Source organism: Canis lupus, chromosome X (assembly GCF_048164855.1).
Source record: "Canis lupus baileyi chromosome X, mCanLup2.hap1, whole genome shotgun sequence".
NCBI lineage: Eukaryota > Metazoa > Chordata > Mammalia > Carnivora > Canidae > Canis > Canis lupus.
In genome coordinates, this window is record NC_132876.1 from 124,351,293 (window position 1) to 124,377,217 (window position 25,925).

General features: G+C 59.1%; 2 protein-coding genes across 3 annotated transcripts in view; both read left to right on the top strand.

Moving 5' to 3' along the window:
* The window catches only part of LOC140627722 (S-geranylgeranyl-glutathione receptor P2RY8-like), a 36,929-nt gene extending 12,849 nt beyond the window's left edge, over positions 1-24,080 (top strand). The window contains exons 1-2 of one of the 2 annotated variants that reach the window (XM_072816266.1): positions 3,261-3,462; positions 20,764-24,080. In XM_072816266.1, coding sequence (XP_072672367.1) covers positions 20,792-21,868 — 1,077 coding nt within the window. In that variant the 5' untranslated portion in view covers positions 3,261-3,462; positions 20,764-20,791 and the 3' untranslated portion in view covers positions 21,869-24,080. Of the gene's footprint in view, positions 1-3,260; positions 3,463-20,763 lie in introns of those variants that run through there. The other variant, XM_072816265.1, reaches the window with a different exon arrangement.
* LOC140627721 (probable bifunctional dTTP/UTP pyrophosphatase/methyltransferase protein) overlaps positions 1-25,925 on the top strand; it is a 60,591-nt gene that overhangs the window by 12,849 nt on the left and 21,817 nt on the right. The window lies entirely within an intron of this gene.

Here is a 25,925-nt window from a genome sequence, read left to right on the forward strand (position 1 = left end):
TTTACGGCTATGACTTGCACAGGGTCAGAGACCAAAGCCTTTCAGGCGTGTCCCTAAGATGACACTAGGCTCTGAACGTGCAGACGCGGGGATCACGCTTCTGGGGCCCCAGGCGTCCCCGGGCTGCTGGTGCGTCCCTCCCGTCCCTGCCGCCATCGTCACGGGGCCCCTTGTCTGTGTCTCTCCTATTGATGTTACAAGGACACCTGCCATTGGACTTATAAGGACCACGCGACCCAGGGTGAGCTCATCCCGGGTCCTTGAGTTCATCACATCTGCAAAGAGCCCCCCTCCCAGTTCCCCAGTAAAGCCCCATCCACAGGCTCCGGGGGTTGGGATGGGCTCAGATCCTTTTGGGGTCACCCTCCCACCACATTGGAGGCGCTGAATGAGAGCTTGCTGGGTGGATGCGATGAGCGGGGTCTGGTTCCTCGCAGGGCCACCGGCTGTCCCACAGGGGGGACCCCCGGTTGGGGCCAAGGCGTGGGCGGAGCAAGAGGTGCAGAGCCGCCCGGCGGGGTGCATGTGGGGGAAACAGCCAGGGCCCGTGAAGGTGAGCAGAAAGAGGAACCGGCCCCAGGTGGGGCCCTCATCCCCAACAGCAGCCCCAGGTTGGGGTGGGGGAGGGAGCCAGAGCGGAGCAGGTGAGAACATGGATACGTGGACCCGTGGTGTTTGCCGTGGGTACGCGGCGGCGATGGCCCCGCCAGCCTAGAAAAGGCTTTCCGTGCAAATACAGAAGTGAAACCCAAACAGAAGTATGGGGACGGGCAAGCTCCCTCCCCCGGCGGGACGCTGCCCGCGACTCCCGCCTCGGACACTTCCACCACCTGCAGTGTCGCCCCGGGAATCACCATGCAGGCCCCCCACAAACACACACTCACAAGGCAGGAGGGGAGAGCTGACCGCGACCCCCCAACCCCGCCGGCCCCAGGACACGCGCACACACCCTAGCCGGGTCCCTGCACCCCCTGGGGCTGGTGAAAACCTCAGGGTCGAAACCCCCCACCCGCATCCCGCAGGACAGAAGCGAGAGCTGGGAGCCCCCGCCCCGCTGGACGGCGGCTGGGAAGGCCCCGAGGTCGGGGATCACTTCCCTCCCGCCCGGGACATCCCGCTCGCGTCTGGGGAGGAGGTGTGACCAGCCTGGCCCTGCCGCCGGGGACTCTCTGGGCTCACCCTGAAAGTCCCTGCTCCCGGGAAGCCCCTGGGCGCCCGAAATGCGGGGCCCTGACTCCCTGGGTGTACTGCGAGGCCGGCCCTGGGCGACACCTCCTGAGGACACCCACCGCCCCCTCGCGCCCGGGTTTCATCCGGGAACTGCAAGCTGCACCTAACCCTCAAAAAGAGCACCCGGAGCATTTAGGTTTTTTTCCCCCGTCCCGCCCACATCTGCGACTTGCAGGGACCGCGTGGACCACATGCGGGGCACCCGCTGTTCCCATCAGGGCGCGCGGCGGTTCCTCATCCCCCCGGGGCCCACCACGCGCGGACCTGACGGCTCCTGGGGCCCCATATACGTGGGATCACACAGGGTCTAGGCCGTGTCACCGAGCGCCACGTCCCGAGGATGCAGTGACGTCATAGCAGGTGCAGGATCACAGCAGGTGCGGAGCATCCTTCGTTTTGAAGGCGGCGTCACCATCCACCGGGCGCGCGCGCGCACGCGGACCACGTCCAGCGTATCAGGCGCTCAAAGGATCTTCAAAGCAGAGCGACCCCGGCGTCCGGGGACCCCAGTGCTGCGGACAGACCCTGAAGAATTGAACTCGACACCCCGCGGGGTCCTGACCCCGCTACAACCAGGAGTGAGGACGCGCCACGTGCGCAGCGGGGATGAGCAGGTGCGCAAATCCTCCACGGCGCGCGCAGCCTCCCGCTGAACATCTGGTCCTCCGCAGCCGGGCTGTCCCAGGGCTTCCTACGGGGCCCTCAACCCCATCTGTGGCCCTACAACCTGCAGGGCACGCGCGGGCAGGCCGCGCTGTGACCCCAACACCTCGAAACCCGCATGTGCCGTGGTCTCAGCCCGGGAACCGCACCCTAGTGCGCGCATCCCGCAGGCGAATCCCCGGGGCCCAGGTTCGGATGCTTTGCAAACGGAGGGGTTGGGGCGTTTGTGGACGATATTGGGGGGGGGGTTGCCAGCCGTATGCCGGTCGGCTGACCCGCGTGGAGGTGGGCAGGTGCCCCTGGGTCGTCCGGGCCGCGCGGACCCCGCATCACGGGTCCTTCGCGGGGCAAGAGCGGCAGGAGAGAGAAAGTCAGGGTGGCGACCTCGGGGCGCTCGGCAGGCTCAGCGGACGGCGGAGGGACACGGGGTCTGGAGGCGCCGGCGTCCAGGTGCCCAGCGCGCCCGTGGATTGGAGCCCGGGGAGCCCCGCGTGGGGCTTTGCGCGCAGGGCGGCGGGAGAGCACAGGTGCGCGCTGCAGGCTGCAGGCTGCACCCGCGCCGACCCCCGTCCCCGCTGCGTTTGGCGAGGGGAGCATCACACGTGTCACGTAGGCACCAACAGGTGTCCCCGTCCGTCCCTGGGGCAGCGGCGGCTCCGGGGGGTGCGGGGCGGGGGAGGCTCGTGCCTGAAGCGCGGAGCGCATCCCGCGCGTCTCCGAGGGCAGCCGGGCTCGCGCTCACCCCACGCACCATCCCCCGCAGGTGCGCACGCGTGTGCACACCTGGGGCGGCTTGGGCAGCGGAGATTTAGGGATCCCGGGCCCACACGCGCGGTCTGAGGTCGGCGGGGTGTAGACGCCGCGTGCTCACGTGCGTGTCTCCCCCGTTCCTATAAGGACCCCACTGCTCTGGGGTCAGGGCCACCCTGGTGACCTCCTTGTGCCCTCGCCGCCTCTCTAGTGACCCCGCGCGCATGCAATCCCACTCTGAGGCTGCGGGCCCTAAGGGGGGGGGGCGACAGGGTTCAGCTGCCCACTTGGGAATCCCACGTGGCCGGCTGAGCTCTTCCCGCAGCCAAGTGGACACATCTGCGTGAAAAGTGGAGCAAAAGCGAGCGGTTTTAGACGTGTTCTGCGCGTGCGCCCCGGACAACTCCGCTGAAACCTTATTTTTCATCACTTTTTTTTAAACTTGCATATAAAAAAATATGCAAAACCCCCTGCAGTGACCCAGGGCACCCTGTCCCCCCCCCATGTGCCGCCCACGGGAGTCGCTGTGAAAAAGAGGAAGTTTTCCCATGCCCTGCGGTTGTGCCCCAGGGCTCCGCCTTTCATGAACTTTTTGCGACGAATTAAATCTCCAGATGACAAGCTGCCGTTAGCAGCAGCCGGCTGGGTCCCCCCCGGGAGGATTGGGGACCCTGTCGCAGTCTCTGGGGGGGACGGACAGCAGGGCCCGGTGGCCACGCGTCCTTCTGCAAGGTGACAGCCGCCTCTGCAGCTGCTGGAAGGTCCGCAGCGCTCGGTGCACACAAGCCCCACGGGGTCAGCTCGCCCAGGACTGTCGCCGTAAGTCGTGGGGGCCTTGCCACCTGGAGACCGCCCCCCCATGGGGACCCCCTAGAGACCCCGCCGGCGCCCGGGACCGCAGCCCAGAACCTCCCCGGTGCACCTGCCAGATGCTGCGGGATGGCGCGGTGTCCGTGGGGTGCAGGGGCTCCGGAGTCACCCCCCTCACATCCCGCGACCGCATGCCCCTCGGCCCGCGTGACCCTTGTCCCAACACCTGCCTTCCGGCCTTTCTTCTTTCTGTCTCTCTTTCCTTTTCTCTCTTTCCCTCTTCTTTCTTTCTGGTTTTGGTTTCACCGGGGCGGGGGATGTTGTTTTCGACTTTTGCGCATCGTGCTGAGGCGGAGGGCGGGCGGGTGGCCTTGGGGGCCGCGGCCACGGGGGCTGGGTCCTGAGCGCTGTCACGAGGCAGGTGCTGGGGCCCCGGTGGCCGAGGCCAAGACCCTCGGGGATCCGCCCAGATCCGGGCCCGAAGCCAGCGAGCGCAGGGCAAGGCGGGGGCCTCAGGCAGGGGTGTGGATGTGCACCCAGGGCGTCGGGGCGGGCATGGTGGGCCGCTCTGGAATCCTGTTCCCGACCTGAGGGGACCCGGCTCCCCGGGCACGAGCACCAGGCTTGCGGTCGCACACAACACGCTTGACTCCTGCCGTCTCGGGTCCAGAGGAAACTGTCAAAGGGGGTAACTGGAAATGCAGTGGGCATCAGGTGTGGCTGGATCCAGCACAGCAGTGGTGCTCAGCGCCTGCTCTGTCACCTCCACTGTTTCAGCCTGGAACCGTCCCCATCTGTCATGTGGGAGGGGGCAGTCCAGGCACCCGGTGTGGACAGACACGGGGCCCCAACTGGCTGGACCCGCTCGGATAGAGGAGATCGCAAATGGGAAAGACACCCCTCCTCCCAGAGCGTCGTGAGGTGGAGGGGACCCAGGTGTCCCCGTAGCAGGGGGATGACAGGGAAGGGCCCCAGGAGTTCCTGCAGAGGGCGATATGACAGGGAGGGGACCCAGCTGTCTCTGCAGCAGGGGGACATGATGGAGATGGGACTCTGGTGTCACTGCAGCACAGGGACATGAGAGGAGAGGACCCTGGTGTCCCTGCAGCAAGGAGACATGAGGGAGAAGGGACTCAGGTGTCCTTGCAGCAGGGGGACATTAGGGGAAGGGACTCAGGTGTCACTGCAGCAGGGCGATGACAGGAAGGGGCCCCAGGAGTCCCTGCAGCAGGGGAACATGAGGGGAAGGGACCCAGGTGTCCCTGCAGCAGGAGGACATTAGGGGGAAGAGACCCAGGTGTCCCTGCAGCAGGGAGACATTAGGGGAGGGGACCCAGGGATCACTGCAGAAGGGGGACACTAAGGGGAGGGCACCCAGGTGTCATTGCAGAAGGGAGACACTAAGGGGAGGGCACCCAGGTGTCCCTGCAGCAGGAGGACATTAGGGGGAGGAGACCCAGGTGTCCCTGCAGCAGGGGGACATTAGGGGAGGGGACCCAGGTGTCCCTGCAGAAGGGGGACCTGAAGGGAGGGGACCCAGGTGTCACAGCAGCAGGGGGACATTAGGGGAGGGGACTCAGGTGTCCTTGCAGCAGGTGGACAGCAGACAGAGTTCGAAGAGCTGGGGCTGCCGTCCCAGGGTGCTCGGAGGTGCTGGGTGAACGTGCCTAGGGCCATCCCTCCGTTCATCCATCACACCCTCACACTTCCCGTGTCCCTCTCTCATTCTGTCCCCCGTCCCCCTCCCCCTGCCATCTCCCTCATGCTAGAGATCCTGCTGTGTGGCCTGCACTCCCCCACTCTGCGTTTAGGGAGAAGGCCCCGTGTGAACGCGTCTAAAGTCAGGACAGAGCTGTCACCCGGCCAGGCCTGGAGGGGAGCCTGAGCCAGCGGCGTCACTTCCATGCCGCGTGCAGGTGCACGGGTGTCAGAGAGGACAGGGCGCACACGGGCTGGCGGGGAGGGACCCCAGGCCCGTGCCCGTGGAGTGGTGATGGGCTGCGTTGGCACAGGAACGGCAGGGAGACGGTGGCGCCTCGGGGAGCAGGTCCCCCCGGGGAGGGCCGACAGCGCATCTCGGCCCCGGGCCACCACGGTGCGCAAGGGAGGCATCCAGCGCATCCTGTGTGCCCGAGGTGGAAGCTGGGAACATCCCTCGCGACGTGTGTTCAGAGCCGCTGTGCACGGACCGGCCTCACTGCTTCCCCCCAGGGACGTGCCAGCAGAAGGCCCGTGGGCTCCCCCAAGCCTTTCTGCGTGTGCATGAGGCTGGGGACCCCCGGGGGCCTCCCCAGACAAGGGGACGCTGCTCACCCCCTCTGCTCTTGTGTCTCCGTGTTCTGACTTGTGCCCCCACCCGGGGTTCACACCCTGAAGCTGGACACAGGGCACGGGCAGAACTGAGACAGGACGGCGTGCCGGGCTCACGCATCACTGTGCAGGGCGTGCGGGATTCTCCACCCGAGGAGGGGAGACGTGCGCCTGTTTCCTAGAGGCGCGTGTTGTGAGGACGGCTCTAGCAGAACGGGTTTGCAAGCTCTGCACGGGCCGGCGCTCCGCCCCAGCCTTCCCGTCACCCCGAGACCTGTGCCAGGAAGGTAGCTGTCTGTGGCCTTGGGATTGAAGGAAATGAGAACAGAGCCCCCTGGGAACCTCGAACCCATAAACACCGGCTTCCTGGGAGAAAGTGTTGTGTAATGAGTGAAGGTGGCTGTTGTCACCCCTTCCTCTTTGCTCAGGTCACACCACGGGTTCAACTGGCCATGGTGACCACAGGCTAGGACACGTGGGCGGCCAGCTCCAGACACCCCAGCAGTGACCGGAGGGGTGGGGACGCCTGAGCAAAGAGAGGGAAGTCTCAGAGGGGCAAACCGGGGGGCGGGGGGGGGGCGGTGAGCAGGGAGCCAGGAGGACCCGGGTGCGAGAGCCCGCTAGGACACAGGGAAGTTAAACCTTAATGTCCTCAGGCTTCTCCTTGCCGCCATGCGTGAGGCATTTGTCTGTATTGAGATATAATCCACACGGCCCACAAGCAACCCGTTAAAGTAGACAATTCAGAGGCATTCAGTACATTCACGACGGTGTACAGCCACCACCTGTATCTCGTTCCAGAACATTCTCCTCCGCAGGGAGACCCCATCCCCATAGTGCAGTCCCCTCCCCCTCTTTCTTGGAAGCCCCAGGTGACCAGCAACCTGCTCTCTCTCTGTGGGCTTCTCTGTCCTGGACGTTTCGTGTAAATAGGATGACACAGAGTGTGGCTTTTAGCGTCTGCTTATCTCCCTGAGCATCGTGTTTTCCAGGTCCAATCATGTGGTAGCGGGTGTCGGAGCATCACCCCTTTTTCATGGCTGGGTCATATTCCATTGTGTGCATGGACCGTCTTCTGCTCATGTATCCACCCGTTGATCGAAATTTGGGTTGTTTCCACCTTTTGGGTGGTTTGAATCGTGCTGTTATGCACATGGGCCTACATGTTTGTGTGTGGACACATGGTCTTCATTTCTCTTGGGGTTTACGCAGGAGCAGAACTGCTAAGTGATAGGTAGGTAGGTTGGTAGGTAGGTAGATGATAGATAACATATCGATGGACAGATGGACTGACAGATAATGGATGGATGGTGAGATAGATACACAAATCCATAGATTGGATGGATGGATGAACAGATGGATGATTAGATGGATAGAGATGATAGATAGATAGATAGATAGATAGATAGATAGATAGATAGATAATAGATAAACAATAGATAAACAATAGATATAGATGGATAAATGGACTGATGGATGAGGGATGGATGGAAAGAGATGGTAGATGTTGGAGATAGATAAATAAATTAGATACACAGATGATGGATGGATAGATACATATGGATGGGTAGATGGATGGATGGATGATGGATGGAGATGACAGATACATATATACATAAATATATAGATGGACTGATGGATGGATGGATGATTATGATGGATGAATGGAGATGATAGATGATTGGGTGGATGGATGGATGATGGATGAATGGAGATGATTGATGGATGGATGACGGATGGATGATGGATGGATGATGAATAGTGAATGAATGGAGATGATTGATGGATGGATGACGGATGGATGATGGATGGATGATGAATAGTGAATGAATGGAGATGATTGATGGATGGATGACGGATGGATGATGGATGGATGATGAATAGTGAATGAATGGAGATGATGGATGGATGGATGGATGGGCAGAGATGACAGGTAGATGATACACAGGTAACACATGTCGGTGCATAGATGCATGCACAGTCTACATAGGTGGGTGGGAACATCCACGTGGAATACTTCCCCCTCCACTGCCTTTGCTTCAATGCACCGTTCACCATCTTACTTGAGGAAGAGCTCACTTGCTCATAGAACCCTCCTTCATAAGGAGCCGGCCCTGCTGACACCCTGATTTGGGACTCCTGGCCTCCAGAGCTGGAACAGAGAACTTTCCCATTGTTTTAAATTCCCAACTTGTGGTCCCATGTTGCCGCAGGCACAGAAAAGCAATACTGTCCCATCCTCCACAGTGGAAACTGGGCTCACAGAGGGCGGTCCCTGCCCAGGGCCATCCAGCTCCCACTGGAAGAGCTGGGTCTTGAACCCAGGTCTCACTAACCAAATCCCCTCCCAGGCTAGGCTCTCATCACTAGGCCATCATGCCCCCCATGGGACACACCACACCATAGGGCAGGCCATTAATTTCACATGGAAAAAACCATAAATGGGTCTACGTGGGGGATTTCCCCTTCCCCCACCCCCAAGTCACCCAAGTTTTCCTTTCATTCATGTCATGAGCCTGCTTGTTTGATGAGACAATAAACATCTCATTTCATATCAATTTTACCTGTGGAGGGGGGACCTGCAGATGAGCTTCAATTAACAAGTGACGTCTCTCTTAAGCAGGATGATGAACTGTGCATTGAAGGGAGGCAAGGGAGGGAAACTATGTGAGGCAGACGTGCCTCCCTCCTCATCTCTTTGTCTACACAGTCCATCTGTGTGTCTGTCATCTACCTGTCTACCTGTAGCCATCATCCACCCACCTGTCATCTACCAGCTATCCATCCATCCACCTACCTGTCCATCTATGTCTATCTGTTATCTATGTCTCTATATCTATCCATCTGCTCTTATCTATTCTTTTCCATCCATCCATGGATCCTCTTATCCATTCATCCATTCATCCATCTGTTCTTTATCTATCGTCTATCCATCCACTTATCCATTCATCCGTCTACATCTTTCTGTTATCTGTTGCTCTATCTACCCAACCATCCATCCGTCATATCTACTCATCAATCCATCTCTCCATCTCTCTATCTATATCTGTTATCTGTTTATCCATCTATCCATGTCTCCATCAATATGTATCTGTTATCTATGTTTGCATATCTGTCTATCCATCTATTCCTTTCCATCCATCCATCATCTATCTATCTATCTATCTATCTATCTATCTATCTATCTATCCTTGTATCTATCACCTATCCTCTATCTACCTATCAACCATCTACCTATCATCCATCTAACTGTATCAATGATCTATCTATTTACCTGTCTACCTAACCCCAGGTTCCAGCAGTCATCTATCTGTCTCTATTGTCTATATATTGATCTGCACACATACCTGGTGCCTTCTTTAAAAGGCCCTTCTCTGGAAGCCAAGCCCTTCCTGACATCACCCGGGGTGCACCTGTGTCGTCTTCATCGGCATGTTGGGCAGCTCTTCACATCCACTAGAGACAGGTCCCCACTCTATGTGGAAAGCAGGAAAACGTGCACATACCCAGGGCGCGTCACCCGGAATGGCTCCTGTCCCTGGGGGTTTGAGTCAGGAGGACAAGGGAAGGGGCCCATCCCCGGGGTCAGGCAGGCGTGAGACCCTCGGGATGACTTGGTCTCTCCTCAAATGTCCGTTGGGCTGCTTTTCTCTTTGGCAGCTTCGCAGCCCACATTGCTGCAAAGTGGACGCGTACCGTGAACCCAGGTATGGTGAAACTCTTGCAGGGCACGTCGATCTGTTAACTGAGAGCAAAGATTTGAATCCCCGTGGTTGAAGAGAGGGCAGCTTTAGTCAAGTTGACCGCGTGCCCTCCGACCCCTCCGTCCATGGGCTCATTCTGCAAAAACCCCCTCTGACACATTCACCCAGTTGCGTTTGTAGTTCGGTTGTGGTAGGAAGTGCCCGAAATTCCTGTTATGTGCTGCTTGCAAAGTGCTATTTCCTGGCAGCTCACCGCCTGCCCCAGGCCGGCCGGGTTTTCTTTCACGGAATGTGTCTTCACGTTAATTAATGCCTGCATGCGGCGGCTTCCTGCCTCACAGACAGAGGCTGCTTTGGCAGGTGCCACTCAGACGGCCCGGCTGAGGAACGTGTGCATAGGGGGGTGCGGCTTGAAAGTGGAAAAGAATTAAAAAAAAAAAAAAAAAAGCAACAATGTCAGGCAAGCAGAAAGCAAGGGGCTGGTTGCATTTCAGAGAATCGGGTCTCTGGTTGGCGAGGTCGCCCTCCGGTCGTGTCCCACCCTGGGAAAAAAAAGACGCAGAAGGCGGGAAAGATTGTGATCGCGGCTGCTGCATTGCATGAGGTGTAGATTAAAATCTGCACAGTCCACACGCGTGTAGACAGACCTCGGCATGCAAATCACCTGTCACGGACGGCGCGCTCCGGGTTGTGCAATGCAGAGGGAAATAGGAGAACAGAGAGCGACCAGACCGTCACGTGAGCGTGTGTGCTTAGCGGGGACGATTCCTGCACCGTGATCTGAGCAGACGGCCGGGCCCGCGTCCCCCGCCCGCCCCCCCGCCCTCACCCACCAGCTGTCCCCACGACTGCCGCTCTTTCACCCCTTTGAAGTCTCAGATCAGACTGTTCGCCGGGAGGTGAGGCGGCGGCAAATGTGAGACTCGAGTCCACAAAGACTGGGGACCTGGAGGTGGGGAGGCATGGGCTGTATCCTGTCACACTCAGAGAAGCGCTTGTCACAGCCCGCAAAGTGACCCGGAGGCCGCCAGCAAGGCACAGGGCCCCTGCACAAGGCCCCTTGTGCACAGACCACCCTTCCGCAGGCCTCCTGACTGGCGCTTGCCGTTCGCAGCGCTTCCAGACCCCAGGCATTCGGATACCCCGTCTCATGGGGGTGCTCGTGTGACGCACCCTGGGGGCCTGGGGGCCACCTTCCCGGAGGCCTTCGTGCCATCGTATGGCTTCTTTGCCGAGCTGTCATGCAGATCTTTTGCACATTTTCAGAAGGGGTCACATGGGGCCATTTCTTCTCTTATCGTTGACTTTTAACAGTTCTTTGTATATGATAGATAGATAGATAGATAGATAGATAGATAGATAGATAGACAGATAGACAGATAGATAGCTTATTTTTGGATGTGTCTCTGGCAGATATTTTCTCTGAGTCTGCGTGTTGTCTTCACGTGCTCTTGACATTATCCTTTCTTCATTTTGATCAAGTCCGGCCTATCCGTTAGCTTTCTCATGCATCATGCCTTTGGCGTTCCGTCTAAAAGACGACCGCCGTGCCCGAGATGATCTGGATTCTCTTTTCTTTTGGAGACCTTTTGTACTTTTGTATTTTGCACTCAGGTCTGTGACCCATTTTAAGTTCTTTTTTTTTTCCCCCCAAAAGATGTAAGATCTGTGTCTACATTCTTGGGTTTTTGTGTTTTTTTTTTTTTCTAAGTTTCGGGGTTTTGTATGTGGATGTCCAGTCAGTCCAGCAACATCTGTTGAAGAAATTATCTTTGCTCTAGTGGATTGCCCTGGCTTTTTGGTCAAAGATGAGTTGACTCTATTGATGGGGCTGTTTCTGGGCCTTTGTTCTACTCCATTGATCTATTGGTGTCTTCTTCTGAGAATATCACCTTGTATTCACTGCTGTTGCTTTATAGTAAGTAGTGAAGTCATCCTTTTCCTTCAACATTATGTTGGTCGTTTGCCTCTCCAGGTCAACCCTAGGGTCGGTTGGTCAATGTCCACATCTGTTAAGGAGGTGTTGGGGTTGCAGGTATCTCTCCTCTCTCCTACACAGGCTGTAGCACCTTAAGGTGATGGCTTACAACCCCAGTTGGGGGAACAGTCAAGCTCAGATGGGCCAGTGAGTTCAGGGATCTCTCAGGTACAATTAGTTTCTGATTTTTTTTTTGTTTTCCTAGATCCCATCATACATTTGCTCAGCAGACACCAGGCTGGGGTGAGGCGCACACATGATGACAATCCCTCTGTGTGACAGCACACAGGGAACAATTATAACACACTTGGGCAGCAGCCCGAGGATGACAACGGGAAACTTAAAACTGTAAAAGCAGTCAGAAAAGAGGAAGGAGAATATTTTATAGTTACAGCATGGGAAAGACATATTTCATATAAGATAGTCGGTATTTAAACCTGAGAAAGGTATAAAATATAGAAGGCATCGTGGGAAAGATTTTGTGACATAGGGATATAAAATGTTAATGCAACATGAAACAGCACCAACGAAATGGGTGGGTGGATGGATGGATGAATAGGTGGATGGATAGAGAGATGATAGATAGATAGATAGATAGATAGATAGATAGATAGATAGATGATATGGATGGATGGTTGGATGGATGGATGGATGGATGGATGGATGGATGGATGGATGGTTGAATGGATGAGTAAATTGTTGGATGGATGGGTGGATAGATAGATGATAGAAAGTATGAATGGGGATCCCTGGGTGGCGCAGCGGTTTAGCACCTGCCTTTGGCCCGGGGCGTGATCCTGGAGACCCGGGATCGAATCCCACGTTGGGCTCCCGGTGCATGGAGCCTGCTTCTCCCTCTGCCTATGTCTCTGCTTCTCTCTCTCTCTCTTTCTCTCTGTAACTATCATAAATAAATAATAAATAAATAATAATAATTAAAAAAAAAAGAAAGTATGAATGGATGATTGGATGGATGGACGGGTGGGGTGGACCAATGGATGTATAGAAGATAAGAATGGATCATTGGATGGATGGATGCTTGAATGGATGAGTAGCTTGTTAGATATAGATGCATAAGTAGATGGATGGATGGACAGATAGACGATATAGATGGATAGATGGCTGGATGGTTGAATGGATGAGTAGATTGTTGGATGGATGGATGGATGGATGGATGGATGGATGGATGGATGGTTGGATGAGTAGATTGTTAGATGTATAGATGCATAAGTAGATGGATGGATGGATAGATAGATGATATAGATGGATAGATGGCTGGATGGTTGAACTGACGAGTAGATTGTTGGATGGAAGGATGGATGGATGGATGGACAGATGGATGGATGAATGAATGGATGGATAGATGATAGAAGATAAGAATGGATGGAGGGATGAATGGATAGATGGATAAGTAGATTGTTGGATGGATAGATAGATGATAGAAAATATGAATGGATGGTTGGATGGATGGACAGGTGGGGTGGACCAATGGATGTATAGAAGATAAGAATGGATCATTGGATGGATGGATGGATGGATGGATGGATGGATGGATGGATGAATGGATGGATGGATGAAGGGAGAGAGAAAAGGAGACAGGGACGGATGTATGGATAGATAGATGACCCAGGGGTGGGGCCTCCCGTGGACCATAGCATCAACCCTATCTCTGCCTCCATCTCCACATGGCGTCCTCCCCATGTGCCTCTCTGTGTCCAGACTTCCCCCTTTTCATCGAGACGCCAGGCATACTGGAGTCTGGTCCCATCCTAATTGGATAACTTGCACAGTCTATTTCTAACGAAGGTCACATACTTTCTGAGGTCCGAGGAATTAGGACTTCAACACATGCATTTGGGGGAGGCACCTTTCAGCCCACGACAACCGCAGACTTTCTTGTGTCTTTGGTGAGTGGCCCATGGTTGACCAGAAAACCCAGCAGCTTCCTCTCCTGAATCACATGACAGATATTGGGCATGTCTTGGGGTTTGGGCAAGAAGGTGGTGTCCCAGACGAGGCTGGTGAGGGGGTGCACAGCTTCCCGAGGGCCACGTGTGAATGCCCAGAACCTCTGGGTGTCACGGTCAGATTCCAAACCCCAGGCTGGGTGTCCCGAGTCCTCTCGGCACTGGCGGGGCCATCGCTGTAGCCGGGAGCACGGCCCTCAGGTGCTCCGAGGGTCAGCCCCAGTTGGCTGCACCCAGTTGGCTGGGTCTCGGAGGGTGGTTCTCATGCTGATGACGCCTCAAGAGAAGTCACTCCTGACGGACACTTCTGTCTGTCCGTTGAAGGTGGAGGATCCAGAAAATACTACAAACAGCTCTTAGGAATATTCTCCTCCTTGACACCTCGTACGGTGGGCTGAGTGGGGGCCCCCGAAGACGTGGTCCCCAGAACCTGGGAATGTGATTTGTTTGGAAATAGGGTGTTTGCAGATGGGATGACATGAAGGCTCTGAGACGAGGTGGCCCTACGTCCAGCGACAGGGGTCCTTGGAAAAGACAGGAGGAGCCGCAGACACAGAGGAGGAGCCCCGTGAGGATGGAGGCGGAGACGGGAGGGACGCGGCCACCAGCCCGGGGATGCCTGGGGCCCCAGATGCTGGAAGAGGCAGGAGGGCCCCTCCCCGGAGCCTCCGGAGGGAGCACAGCCCTGCCCACCTGCAGCTCCGACTTCTGGTCTCCAGAGCTGGGGAGGACGAATATCCGTTCAAAAGCCACCATGCATTTGGATCCTGCAACGGCACCACGTGAGGGCTGCCAAGAACCAAGACACCCTGAAGGGAGACCAGCCTGCAGTGCAAGGGCTGGCCGGTGGCTTCCTGTCCCCGCCGTGAGCGCAGCACCTGGGCCGGCCCCCAGGGCTCAGGAAACACGAGTCGTGACAGTGAAAGGACGCTCGGGGGCCCTGAGAGGAGCTCTCAAGAGCTTGAGTCACTGATGCTCTTCACCCATTTACCCTCTGCTTTTCCCCAGACCCTTGAGTCAGCGTCACCTCAACTGACCCAAAGGACCCCTGTGCTACGTGTTGTGAGCCTTCGCGTGGGGTGGGGCGTGTCCGGGGCTGCGGGTAAAACCAACAGCCCTGTTCACAGTCACCAAGCAGCAGGAACAACCCCAAAAGTTGACGCGACCCATCCACGGAAGGATGGATGAACCGAATGGCGCCTCAGCCACCGAAGGGACCCCGGCTCTGACACCTGCTGCCCCCAGCATGGGCCTTGAGAGCACGATGCTCTCGGAGACGCCGGCGAGCACGGAGCGTGCGATCCCGCGTCGGTGAAGCTCCAGAACAGGCACATCCGGGGAGACCCAGGATGTGGACGTGCGACCCCTCCGGGGGCTGGGGGCGGCGGCGAGGACGCGGCCCCGGCGCCCGGCTTTCCTTCAGGGGTCGCATTGTGCTCCTGCCGGCACATCTGCGAAGACGTTCAAAACCACAGAATTGTCCACTTCAAACGGGTGAACTTGACCATATGTAAATCATATCTCAGTGAAGGTGTGAAACACCAAAAAAAAAAAGTTTTTTTTTTTTTAAAGAAATGAGGGGCATCCGGCCGACCCAGGCCTGAGCCCGTCGGCCGTTGGCGCCCCGGCGCTGACACCGCGGGCATTTCCTGTGGGCACAGGCTGACCGGCCGCCCGCCGAGGCCCCTCTGCAGGAGCCCCCTCTGCTCGCCCGCTTTTTGCTCCGTTGGTAAAATTTCCATCCTGCCGCCCACCCGCCACCAGCCGGGCCCAAACCACAAGTGCCCGTGTGTCACAGGAGCCGGGTCTGCAGAGCTGATTTCTTTATTAATCACCCGTGGCGCTGGGCCGGAGGGCACGCTGCAGGGGCCCAGACACCCCGAGGCCGCAGCGGGGGCTGTGCAGCCACAGCGGGCTGCTTGTCGTCCTGAGATGACACATGGGAGCTGGGGTGTCATCTTCCGCCACCTGCCGCGTGCGCACCTCTGCTTTCAACTCGGCTGCACAGCATGCAAATGGGCGCCTCCCGGGCCGCCACCTGGGGGGACAACAATAGATCAGCTCGGCCCTCTTTGCTGCGCTCGCCTCCGGAAGCAGAAAGGGAAACAGTTTCCCACCCCCAATTCCCGCCCCGTGCGGGAAGGCTCGGCGTTCCCAGGGGCTGGTTTCCTGCGTGCACGTCCGTCTGTGCCCCAGGACACTTGCTCGGCACCTGGCCGTGGACGCATCCCCGTGGTGCACACGTGCGTGCGACCTGCATGTCCCCAGAGCACAGAGTGTCGTCCCCGCTCGTGCTCTGCACCCTGCGAGGCATTGGTGTGTGTCCCCCCCCGGCTCCGTGGATGGAGGTGGCCACCGGGTGACAGTAGGAGCCACCCCATGAGCAGAGCAGAAAGCATCACAGTCAAAGTGAAACCCGGGGCCGTTTTTAAGCCGGTTTGAGGAACCTGTCCGTGCAGATGCGGGCGGCAGGTGGCAGGCCTCCGCGGCAGGAAGCCACGCCACCCCCCGGGGCAGCGGAGGGGCACATAGATGGGCCCCGAAGGCCGTGTCTGGGGCTCTCCAGCGGCCTGCAAGCAGACACCCCCGGAGGGACTGCCCTAGGACGTGGCGGCCAGTGCCCAGGCTGGTGGGCATCACGGCGACAGAGGGCGCAGCAAGGCCCCCGGGGGAGGCCGGCGCCATCTCTGGGGCGCCCTCCTGTGTTCTGAGGCCCATGCCACCATGTGTCCACCATGAGCCCGGCGCCCCAGGGTGGGGGTCCCTTTGCTGCCGGGCTCCCCCGGAGCAGGGGTGTGCAGGTTTGTACACTTCTCTGTGCGCTTTATCAGGCCGCGAGATAGTCAAGCCGAATCAGCTGGCAGAGGGGGCTCGGTGTCCAGGGTCCCCCTGCAGGGACTCCAGCCCATGTTCAGGGGCATCTGCACCTCAAGGCCCCGTCCCGCGGCACCTGCAGCTGGCGGGGAGCTCCTTGCCTGCCCTGCAGAGCTCCAGAAGCACTGGGCGTGCGGCGCCGGGGACGTGCCCGAGGTCCCAGGTGGGTCCAGCTGCAGAGCCAGGAGCTGGACTCTGTGTCTGGACCCTGGGACTGAGCACCCGTGTCTACGCCAGGCCCCAGCATGATGCCAGGTCCCTGTTGCCAAGATGCACATAGACACGTAAGCCGTGGAAGGTGCCGTGGAGCTGCCCAGAAAAGTGCCTCCTGGCAAAGAATGATTTTGCTGCAATTCTGCAGAGAAGCGGCCTCGGTCTGTGTCCACCTGTGCTTGCCTGGGCGCTGCAGGGGGCGCGGCTCCGCGGGATGCACCGCACCGGGGTTTTCAGCAGAGAAGGTGTCTGCATGAGCGCGGCAGGGAAGCCCTTGGGGAGGCATCTGGACATGTCTCACCTCAATGCAAATGAAGGCCCAGGGACCTTCACCCAGGACGGCCTACGGCAGCACGGGGCAGGCGCCCTGGGTGCAGAGGTCCCGGGCAGGGTGTGCATGCACGGCACCTGGGGTCCCGGGGCGACATGCACCGTCAGAGGAGACCCCGTCCCCCAGGAGCAGCACCTATGTCCTCATGGGACGGGCCTCTGCAGAGACCTGGGGAGAGAGGTCAGAGGCCAGAGCTGTGGCCACGCCCACCGTCTGCTGTGGGGGTGCCGGTGAGGGGCACGTGGGGCTGTCCCCTGTCTCCTACGGGAGAATCAGGACTAAGATAATGAACACCTGGTCATTGTCTCCCAGCGCCCACGAGGCCCCTTGCAGGCCACCCTCGCTGCATCCCCGCGGGTTCTCCGGAGAAGCAGACCCGAAAGGCTGCAGATGGATGCACATGGCTTTGACGTCCATAGGTGGCTTGTGAGTGTGCCTATACGTACAGGGCTGCTGCAGCTGCAGGCTGCGTACATATGTACGGACAGAGCGCCGCCATACCACGTCTAAGTGCAATAGGACACGCGTGCCGGAGGACACATGCCTGTGCCTATATAGACACAGATGTGGAAAGTAGGATGTGAAGTAAGAGAATATACGCGCGTGTGCTGTGAGCTTCTGCATAGGCAGGATACATATAGGATATATGTGTGTGTGCACATATGAACACACCATAGGATGTGTGTGTGCACTTCTGAACACACCATAGGGTATATATATGTGTGCACATATAAATACACATATATGCAATAAGGTGGGTGTGTGCATATGTATATATACAAATGGCAGGGTAGATGTGTGTGTAGAAATACATACATGTAGATGCAGTAAGACGTGCACGCAATACATGCATCTGGATGTGTACATACATATGAATGCACACACAATAGGGTATGTGTGTGTGTATATACATTTATGTGCAACAGGACAAATATTCAAGAGGATTGCATGTGTGTGTATACAAACGTGCATGTAATAGGCTACATGTATGCAATAGAATGCGTATATGACCGGGCATACGTGTGGCTACAGGTACATCTTCATGAAAGAGGGTACATATGCGATAGAATGCGTGTGCACATACATATGCAATAAGATAAATACACAACAGGACGTGTGTGTGCATACATGTATTTACAACATCATATGTGTGTATGGATGTAAATACAGTCGAATGCGTGCAGAGTAGGCTGCGTGTACACACCTATTTGCAACAGGATAAATATGCACTAGGATATACGTGTATGCATACATATGCACGTGACAACAAATATACAATAGGACGTGGGTGTGTATATTCACACGTGCATATGCGACAGGATAAATACGCAGGAGGATGTGCGTGTACCTACATGTATTTACGGCATAATACGCATGCGTGTATATAAAAGAATAGCATGCATGCAGGATCGCCGTGTGTGTGTGCATACTTGTGTTTGCAACAGGATAAACATGCAGTAGGGTGTGTGTCCATATACGTGCATGTATATGCCATACGGTGAATACACAGTTAAGATGTGTGTGTGTACACATGCATGTACGCGATAGGATTAATGTGTACCAGGACGTGCACACGTACACACATATGCGACACAATATGCATGCACGCGTCTGCGGGAAGGTAAATGCACAACAAGATGCGCGTGTCCGTGTATCGTGCGTACATATGCGACAGGATAAATACACAAGAGAATGTGCGTGTACGTACATGCATGCACCTGGATGTGTGCACACGTACATATACACACAATACGCACGTGCACATACATGCGACGCAATGCGCACACAACAGGCCATGTGTCTGTGCATGCACATGTATAAACATGTACAATAGAACACGTGTGTGCGTGAGTGTGGACCTGCACGTATGGAGGCATATACAGATACAGAAAACCTTCCGTCAAGGCCTGGCCCACACGGCTGCGCAGTGTGAGCGTGACATCTGCGGGCAGGAGGCGGGCGGGAGCCTCAGGAGAGAGCTCCGGCGTCCGGAAGTTGAACACCTTCTCCTCTGGGAAACCTGGCTGCGCCCTCGGGCCTTCCCCTGATGAGACGAGGCCCACCACGGGCTACAGCATCGCCTCTTTCCTTCAAGGCGGCTGCCTGTGCTCCGGGGGCCACAGTCATGAAACCCTTGCATGGCCACCGCCTCATGCACACCCAACTGCATTGGCGCGCGCTGTAGCCCGGCCGCGTGGGCGCATCGGCCACCCGTCTAGGTAGGGTCCACCTCTCCCGGCACACTTGCTCCCCTGCGCCCCTGGGCTCCACCAGCAGGCAGAAGAGTGCCTCGTGGGGGCGGCCGAGAACAGCACGCAGAGGTGAGGCTCGGGTGGCCGTGGGGACAGGGCCCCAACCTGCGTACCTGCGAGTCCAGGTTCCGTAGTGCTGTGAGCGCTCCAAGAGGCGGGGACCTGGGGGATTTGAAGCCACACGGGAGGCGAGCGTGTGCTCGTCGGGGCAGGTGCACGGCCGCGGTACCTTGAGCAGGTGCGTGTGCGTCGTGGCCTTGAAGCTCAGATGTGGAGCAATCAGGTGACACACGTGTGCACTCTTCCCTCCACCCCTCCCCGTGGTCGTGGACGTTCGCATGAGGGAGGGACGGGGTGCTGTGCTGGGCCGTTGGGATGGAAGAGGGGCTTCCCGCGGTGTGCGTGCGCCCCTCCCAGAGCCCGTTGGGGTCTCCAAAGGCCCCCCCAGTCGGTGATGAGCACCCTGCACGGTGTGCGTGCGCCCCTCCCAGAGCCCGTCGGGGTCTCCAAAGGCCCCCCCAGTCGGTGATGAGCACCCTGCACGGTGTGCGTGTGCCCCTCCCAGAGCCCCGTTGGGGTCTCCAAAGCCCCTCCCAGTCGGTGATGAGCAACCTGCGGGGTGTGCTGCGCCCCTCCCAGAGCCCCGTTGGGGTCTCCAAAGCCCCCCCCCCCAGTCGGTGATGAGCAACCTGCGGGTGTGCGCCCCTCCCAGAGCCCCGTTGGGTTCTCCAAAGCCCCCCCCCCCAGTCGGTGATGAGCACCCTGCACGGTGTGCGTGCGCCCCTCCCAGAGCCCCGTTGGGGTCTCCAAAGCCCCCCCCCAAGTCGGTGATGAGCACCCTGCGGGTGTGCGTGTGCCCCTCCCAGAGCCCCGTTGGGGTCTCCAAAGCCCCTCCCACCCCGGCGGTGATGAGCACCCTGCGCGGTGTGCGTGCGCCCCTCCCAGAGCCCCGTTGGGGTCTCCAAAGCCCCCCCCCAGTCGGTGATGAGCACCCTGCACGGTGTGCGTGCGCCCCTCCCAGAGCCCCGTTGGGGTCTCCAAAGCCCCCCCAAGTCGGTGATGAGCACCCTGCGGGTGTGCGTGTGCCCCTCCCAGAGCCCCGTTGGGGTCTCCAAAGCCCCTCCCACCCCGGCGGTGATGAGCACCCTGCGGGTGTGCGTGGGCCCTTCTCAGAGCCCCGTCAGGGTCTCCAAAGCCCCCCCCCACCCCCCCGCCATCACCTATGAGCACCGTGCAGTGTGCATGCGCCCTCCCAGAGCCCCATCGGGGTCTCCAACCCCCCCACCCCATCGGTGATGATGATCCCCCAAGATCAGAGTCCCCGCTGCGGGGGAGCTGAGCCACTGCATCCCGTGAGGCGCAAGGGCGGAGGAAGCAGGGCCGCCCCGCACAGGGTGCCCGCGGGGCAGGTGGCGGGTGTCGAGGCGGTGGCACAGTGCCCCTGAGCGGCCATCCAGGGCAGCAGTCGTAGCCAGCGCGCTCCGGGGTGCCCCCCCCACCCGGCCAGGGTTTGCACCCAGAAACCGGGTCAGTCCCTTGGCATGCTGCCGTGTGCGCACGTCCCCCGGGCTTCCACGGGGAAGCACCGCACCGCCCCGGGCCCTGGTGTGGCCGCGAAGTGCGGGGAGCTCCCGGGGCAGCCCCACCCGCATCCCTCACCCAAGCGCCCCTTGCCTTGCAGACCCGCGTCCCGCGGCACCGGCGCCACCATGGACATGAACGTGTCGGGGCCGGACAACGCCACCATCCTGATGCTGCGCGACCCCGTCATCGCGGTGGCCCTGCCCGTGGTGTACTCGCTGGTGGCGGTGGTCAGCATCCCGGGCAACCTGTTCTCGCTGTGGGTGCTGTGCCGGCACATCGGGCCCAAGTCCCCGTCCGTGGTGTTCATGATCAACCTGAGCGTCACGGACCTGATGCTGGCCAGCGTGCTGCCCTTCCAGATCTACTACCACCGCAACGGCAACCACTGGGTGTTCGGCGAGGTGCTGTGCAACGTGGTCACCGTGGTCTTCTACGCCAACATGTACTCGTCCATCCTCACCATGACGTGCATCAGCGTGGAGCGCTTCCTGGGCGTCGTGTACCCGCTGGCCTCCGCGCCCTGGCGCCGCCGCCGCTACGCCGTGGCCGCCTGCGCCGCCGCGTGGCTGCTGCTCCTGGTGGCGCTGTCCCCGCTGGCGCGCACCGACCTCACCTACGCCGTGGAGGAGCTGGGCATCGTCACCTGCTTCGACGTGCTCAAGTCCACCATGCTGCCCAGCGTGGCCATGTGGGCCATCTTCCTCTTCACGCTCTTCATCGTGCTCTTCTTCATCCCCTTCGTGGTCACCGTGGCCTGCTACACGGCCACCATCCTGACGCTGCTGCGCGCCTCCGACCCGCAGGGCCGCGGCCAGCGCCGCCGCGCCGTCAGCCTGGCCTTCGTGGTGCTGCTGGCCTTCGTCACCTGCTTCGCGCCCAACAACTTCGTGCTGCTGGTGCACATGGTGAGCCGGCTCTTCCTGGGCCGCAGCTACTACCACGTGTACAAGCTCACGCTGTGCCTCAGCTGCGTCAACAACTGCCTGGACCCCTTCGTGTATTACTTCGCCTCCCGCGAGTTCCAGCTGCGTCTGCGGCGCTACCTGGGCTACGGGCCGCTGCCGGCCACCTGCCGGGACGCGGGGCGCGACAGCCTGTTCTCGCCGCGGACGCTGTCGGCGCGCTCCATGTCCAGCGGCCACGGCGACGGGCTGGAGGCTCCGGGCCGGCCGGCCCTCAGGAGGCAGGAGAGCGTGTTCTGAGCCCCGCGCCGCCCCCCCGGGGCTGCAGGTGCACACAGGCCGCCGCTGGGGGACGGGGCGCGCGGGGACGGACGGCGCTGCAGCGGTGCAGGACGCATGGTGCCGGCTCCCTGACGCCCAGCACCCACCCTGACCACGCACTCAGCCGGCCCATCCGGGTCCCCGGGGTCCCCAGCGTCCGCCGGCCTTGCTCTGTGCACCTGCTGCTGGAGACCCTGGACAGCCTGGACCGCGTGTGCAGAGCAGCCTCGGTCAGTGTGCATGACCCCAGACACGGGTAGACGTGCCCCTGTTGACCTCTGTGCTCCCGGAGCTCACCAGCACCCCCTCCCCGCGCTGCTATGGCAAAGGGCCCCCCCGCCAGCCAGGAGCAACCACAAGGGCTTCCAAATGGGTTGGTGACTCTGGTTCCTCCAGGCTCACGTTCCCCAAAATGTCACAACTCCCCACGTCCGCACACGGCGGGCAACCACGCAGGAGGCGCGGGTGGAGAGCCTCCGGCTGGAGCACAGACTGCTGACGATGAGTTCCATGAACGACGATGGCCGGCTGCTGCCACCACTGGGGTCCCGGACATCTCCAGGCCCCGAGGCGCCCTCCGGACGGTTCTCAGCCTCCTCCTCCCCCCGGGTGACAGCCGCTGAGCCACGTGCGAGTCCTCCCAGGGTGTGGGCTGACCTCGTGCACCTCGCCTCGCCCAAGGAGCCCTCTGGGACCCGGGCACCTGGCCAGACCACCGACCCTACATGTATGAGTGCCCAAGGCTCTCCGGGACCAAGTAGTGACCCCAAACCCGTGTCCGTCCAGGAGCTCAGAACGTGATCTCCTGCATCGGGGCGGCCCTAAATCCAACGACAGGAAGAGACAGGAGAGGAGCTGCAGACGCAGAGGAGGAGCCCCGTGAGGGCGGAGGCGGAGACGGAAGGGACGCGGCCACCAACCCCGGGGATGCCTGGGGCCCCAGGCACTGGAAGAGGCGGGAGGGACCCTCCCCGGAGCCCGTGGACCTCAGCGCTCTGGCCCCCCTGGACCTGAGATGTCCAGTCTCCAGAGCTGGGACGGGATGTGGTGTGCAGGGCTCTCCGGAAGATGAGACAAGCCGTGGCCTCCGGGGTTGGCCTTCGTAACTCGCGGGGTGAATGCGGGGCACAGAGCCTCCAGGAGGGTCCCCGGCGTGGTGGCACCGAAGATGCCCCGTGCCCTCGATGCCCTTCTGCACACGGTGACGTCCCCGCGTGGAGTCCAACGCCATGCACACGCCGCCCTTCACAGGGCACCTGCTCCGGGGAGTAACCGGAGACGCACACGCGGCTCCGGCGGGAGGAGAGTGTGGCCCTGGGACGAGACCCACGTTCCCACCCCTGCCCTGCGCCCCTGCAGGTTGAAAGTGGGCGAGCCCGGGCTGCGCGTGCCCCTGGGGCCTGAGACTCGGCTTTGGGGGCCCGTCGACACTGTCACCATGGTCATCACCCACCGCCTTGCACCGGAAGGTCCCCGCCGGGGATGGCATCCAAGCCACTTGGTCCTGAATGCCCAGCTGTGAGCACAGAGTCCGAGGCCACCATAAGGACCCTTCGGAGAGACCCCTTGAGACTTACTTGCAGAGGCATTTACCTGGGGGGGCTTGGGGGGTGGGGGGAGGCCCAGGTGACTCCAAGAAGCCTGGCCTTAGCGACCTGGATTCTGCGACCAAGTAAGCACGTCCCCCGACTGTCTTAAACCCTAGAAAGCATCTTCGAGGCAGCAGCATCCAGGGCCGGACGTCCTGAGCCAGCAGGACGCCCCCACCCACGCTCTGGGCGTGGGCCTGGCCTGTCCGCTGCGCAGAAGCTGTGAGAACCTCAAAGCAGCCGCACGGAGCAGCTCACGGCGTGAACGGGAGGAAGCCCGTCTACATAACATCGTCCGCCGCCGCAGGATGTCAGGGCCCCGAAGCCGTCGGGGGGACAGAGGGGACTGGCCCCGGGGTCACCGTCCTGTAAGCGGGCAGCAGCCGCATTAGCTGGGGGACGGGGCCTCTTCCCAGCTGCAGAGGTCGCGGCTTCGTGCCACGGAGTCTGTGCTGGAGCCCGAAATGCCAGGACGGGCCTTGCTGCTGGCTGGACACGCCGACCGCGTGTGCCTCGTGTGTGTGCGTATGTGCGTGTGCGCCCCAGAAACTCCACCTGTCTGCCTGTTAAGTATCGAATAAAAGTATGACGTGTTGGGGGTACGCACGGCTTGGGGGCTTTCTGGAAAGATGTGATGCCCGGATTGGGCTCCTGCTGCAGGAGAGGCAGGGGCGCCCGACACCTAACACCCGGGCGCCACCCCATTTTCTCCCCTTTCGGGAGGTGAGCACGTTCCCCGTTCTGACCTCGGAGCCCCCTGCTGTCCAACGACGGTGCCCACGTCGCTTTGGAGCGCACGCTGCCCTCGGCCAGACCCTGGGGCCTCCAACCTCAAGGCTCTTCTCCGAGTCGGGGTGCTGGGAAGCACGCGGCCTGCGTCGGGGCAACACAGCCCGCAGAGGGCGCGCGATGCCATCGAGGGTTTGTTCCCTGGGACGGTGGCGCTTTAACAAGAAAGAAATCCTTTTTTGTAAGAGATACGTGTGTAAATGTCCATGTGTCTCATGATATGACGTTTGATGCTTGGCTTAAAATACCAGAGCAGACACATGCGTGCACACGCATGGACCCACGTTCGTGCATTATGCGGGCATCCATCCACGCACACACATACGTGTCTGCACGTACATGCACACAATGCACCCATATACACACGCACACGTGTGGGCATCCATCCTCCATGCACTCCTACGCATGTGCACATGCATGTACCCATGTACACACATGCGTGAATGCAGGTGTCCATCCATTCATGTGCTCATGCACGCATACACACATTCATGCATGCGTGTGGGCATCCACCCATGGACACACACATATGCACGATATACCCATGTACGTGCATGCATACGTGTGGGCATCCACGCACCTGCATGCACCCATATACAGGCATGCACTCATCCATCCGTGCACACACACCCATGCACACAATGTACCCTATACATGCATGCACATCATGCACCCATATACACACATGCACGCGGTATCCATCCATGCATGCACACATACATGCACACACATGCGTGCACACAATGTACCCTATCCACACACACACACATGTGGGCATCCCTCCATGCACATACTCTTATATGCACACACACATACCCATGTGCACCCATATACACGCATGCATGCAGATATCCATCCATGCACACACACATGCACACACGGGTACACACAATGTACCCTATACACACATGCACACACTCTTATATGCACGCACACATACATGCACAGACACATACCCGTGTGCACCCATATACATGCATGCATGCACATATCCATCCATGCACACACACATGCATGCACACACACATGCACACAATGTACCCTATCGACGCATGACACGTGTGGGCATCCATCCATGCACACACATACCCGTGTGCACCCATATACATGCATGCATCCATTCATGCACGCACACATAGATGCACACACACACGCACACAAGGTACCCTATCCATGCATGCACACATGTGGGCATCCATCCATGCACACACTCTTATATGCACACACACATACATGCACACACATACCCACGTGCACCCATATACACACATGCACGCAGATATCCATCCATGCACACACACACATGCACACACGGGTACACACAATGTACCCTATACACACATGCACACTCTTATATGTACGCACACATACATGTACACATGCCCGTGTGCACCCATATACATGCATGCATGCACGTATCCATCCATGCATACACACATGCACACACACATGCACACAAGGTACCCTATCCACGCATGCACACGTGTGGGCATCCATCCATGCACGCACTCCCACTTGCACACACACATCCATGTACGTGAGCTTGCAAACACATTTGGGGGACTGGAAGAAAAATGGCAGAACATTGAGCACTGATGATGGGTGAAGGGAATGTGGGCTTCCATTCGATAATTCTCCTTCCTATGAGCCTGTTTGAA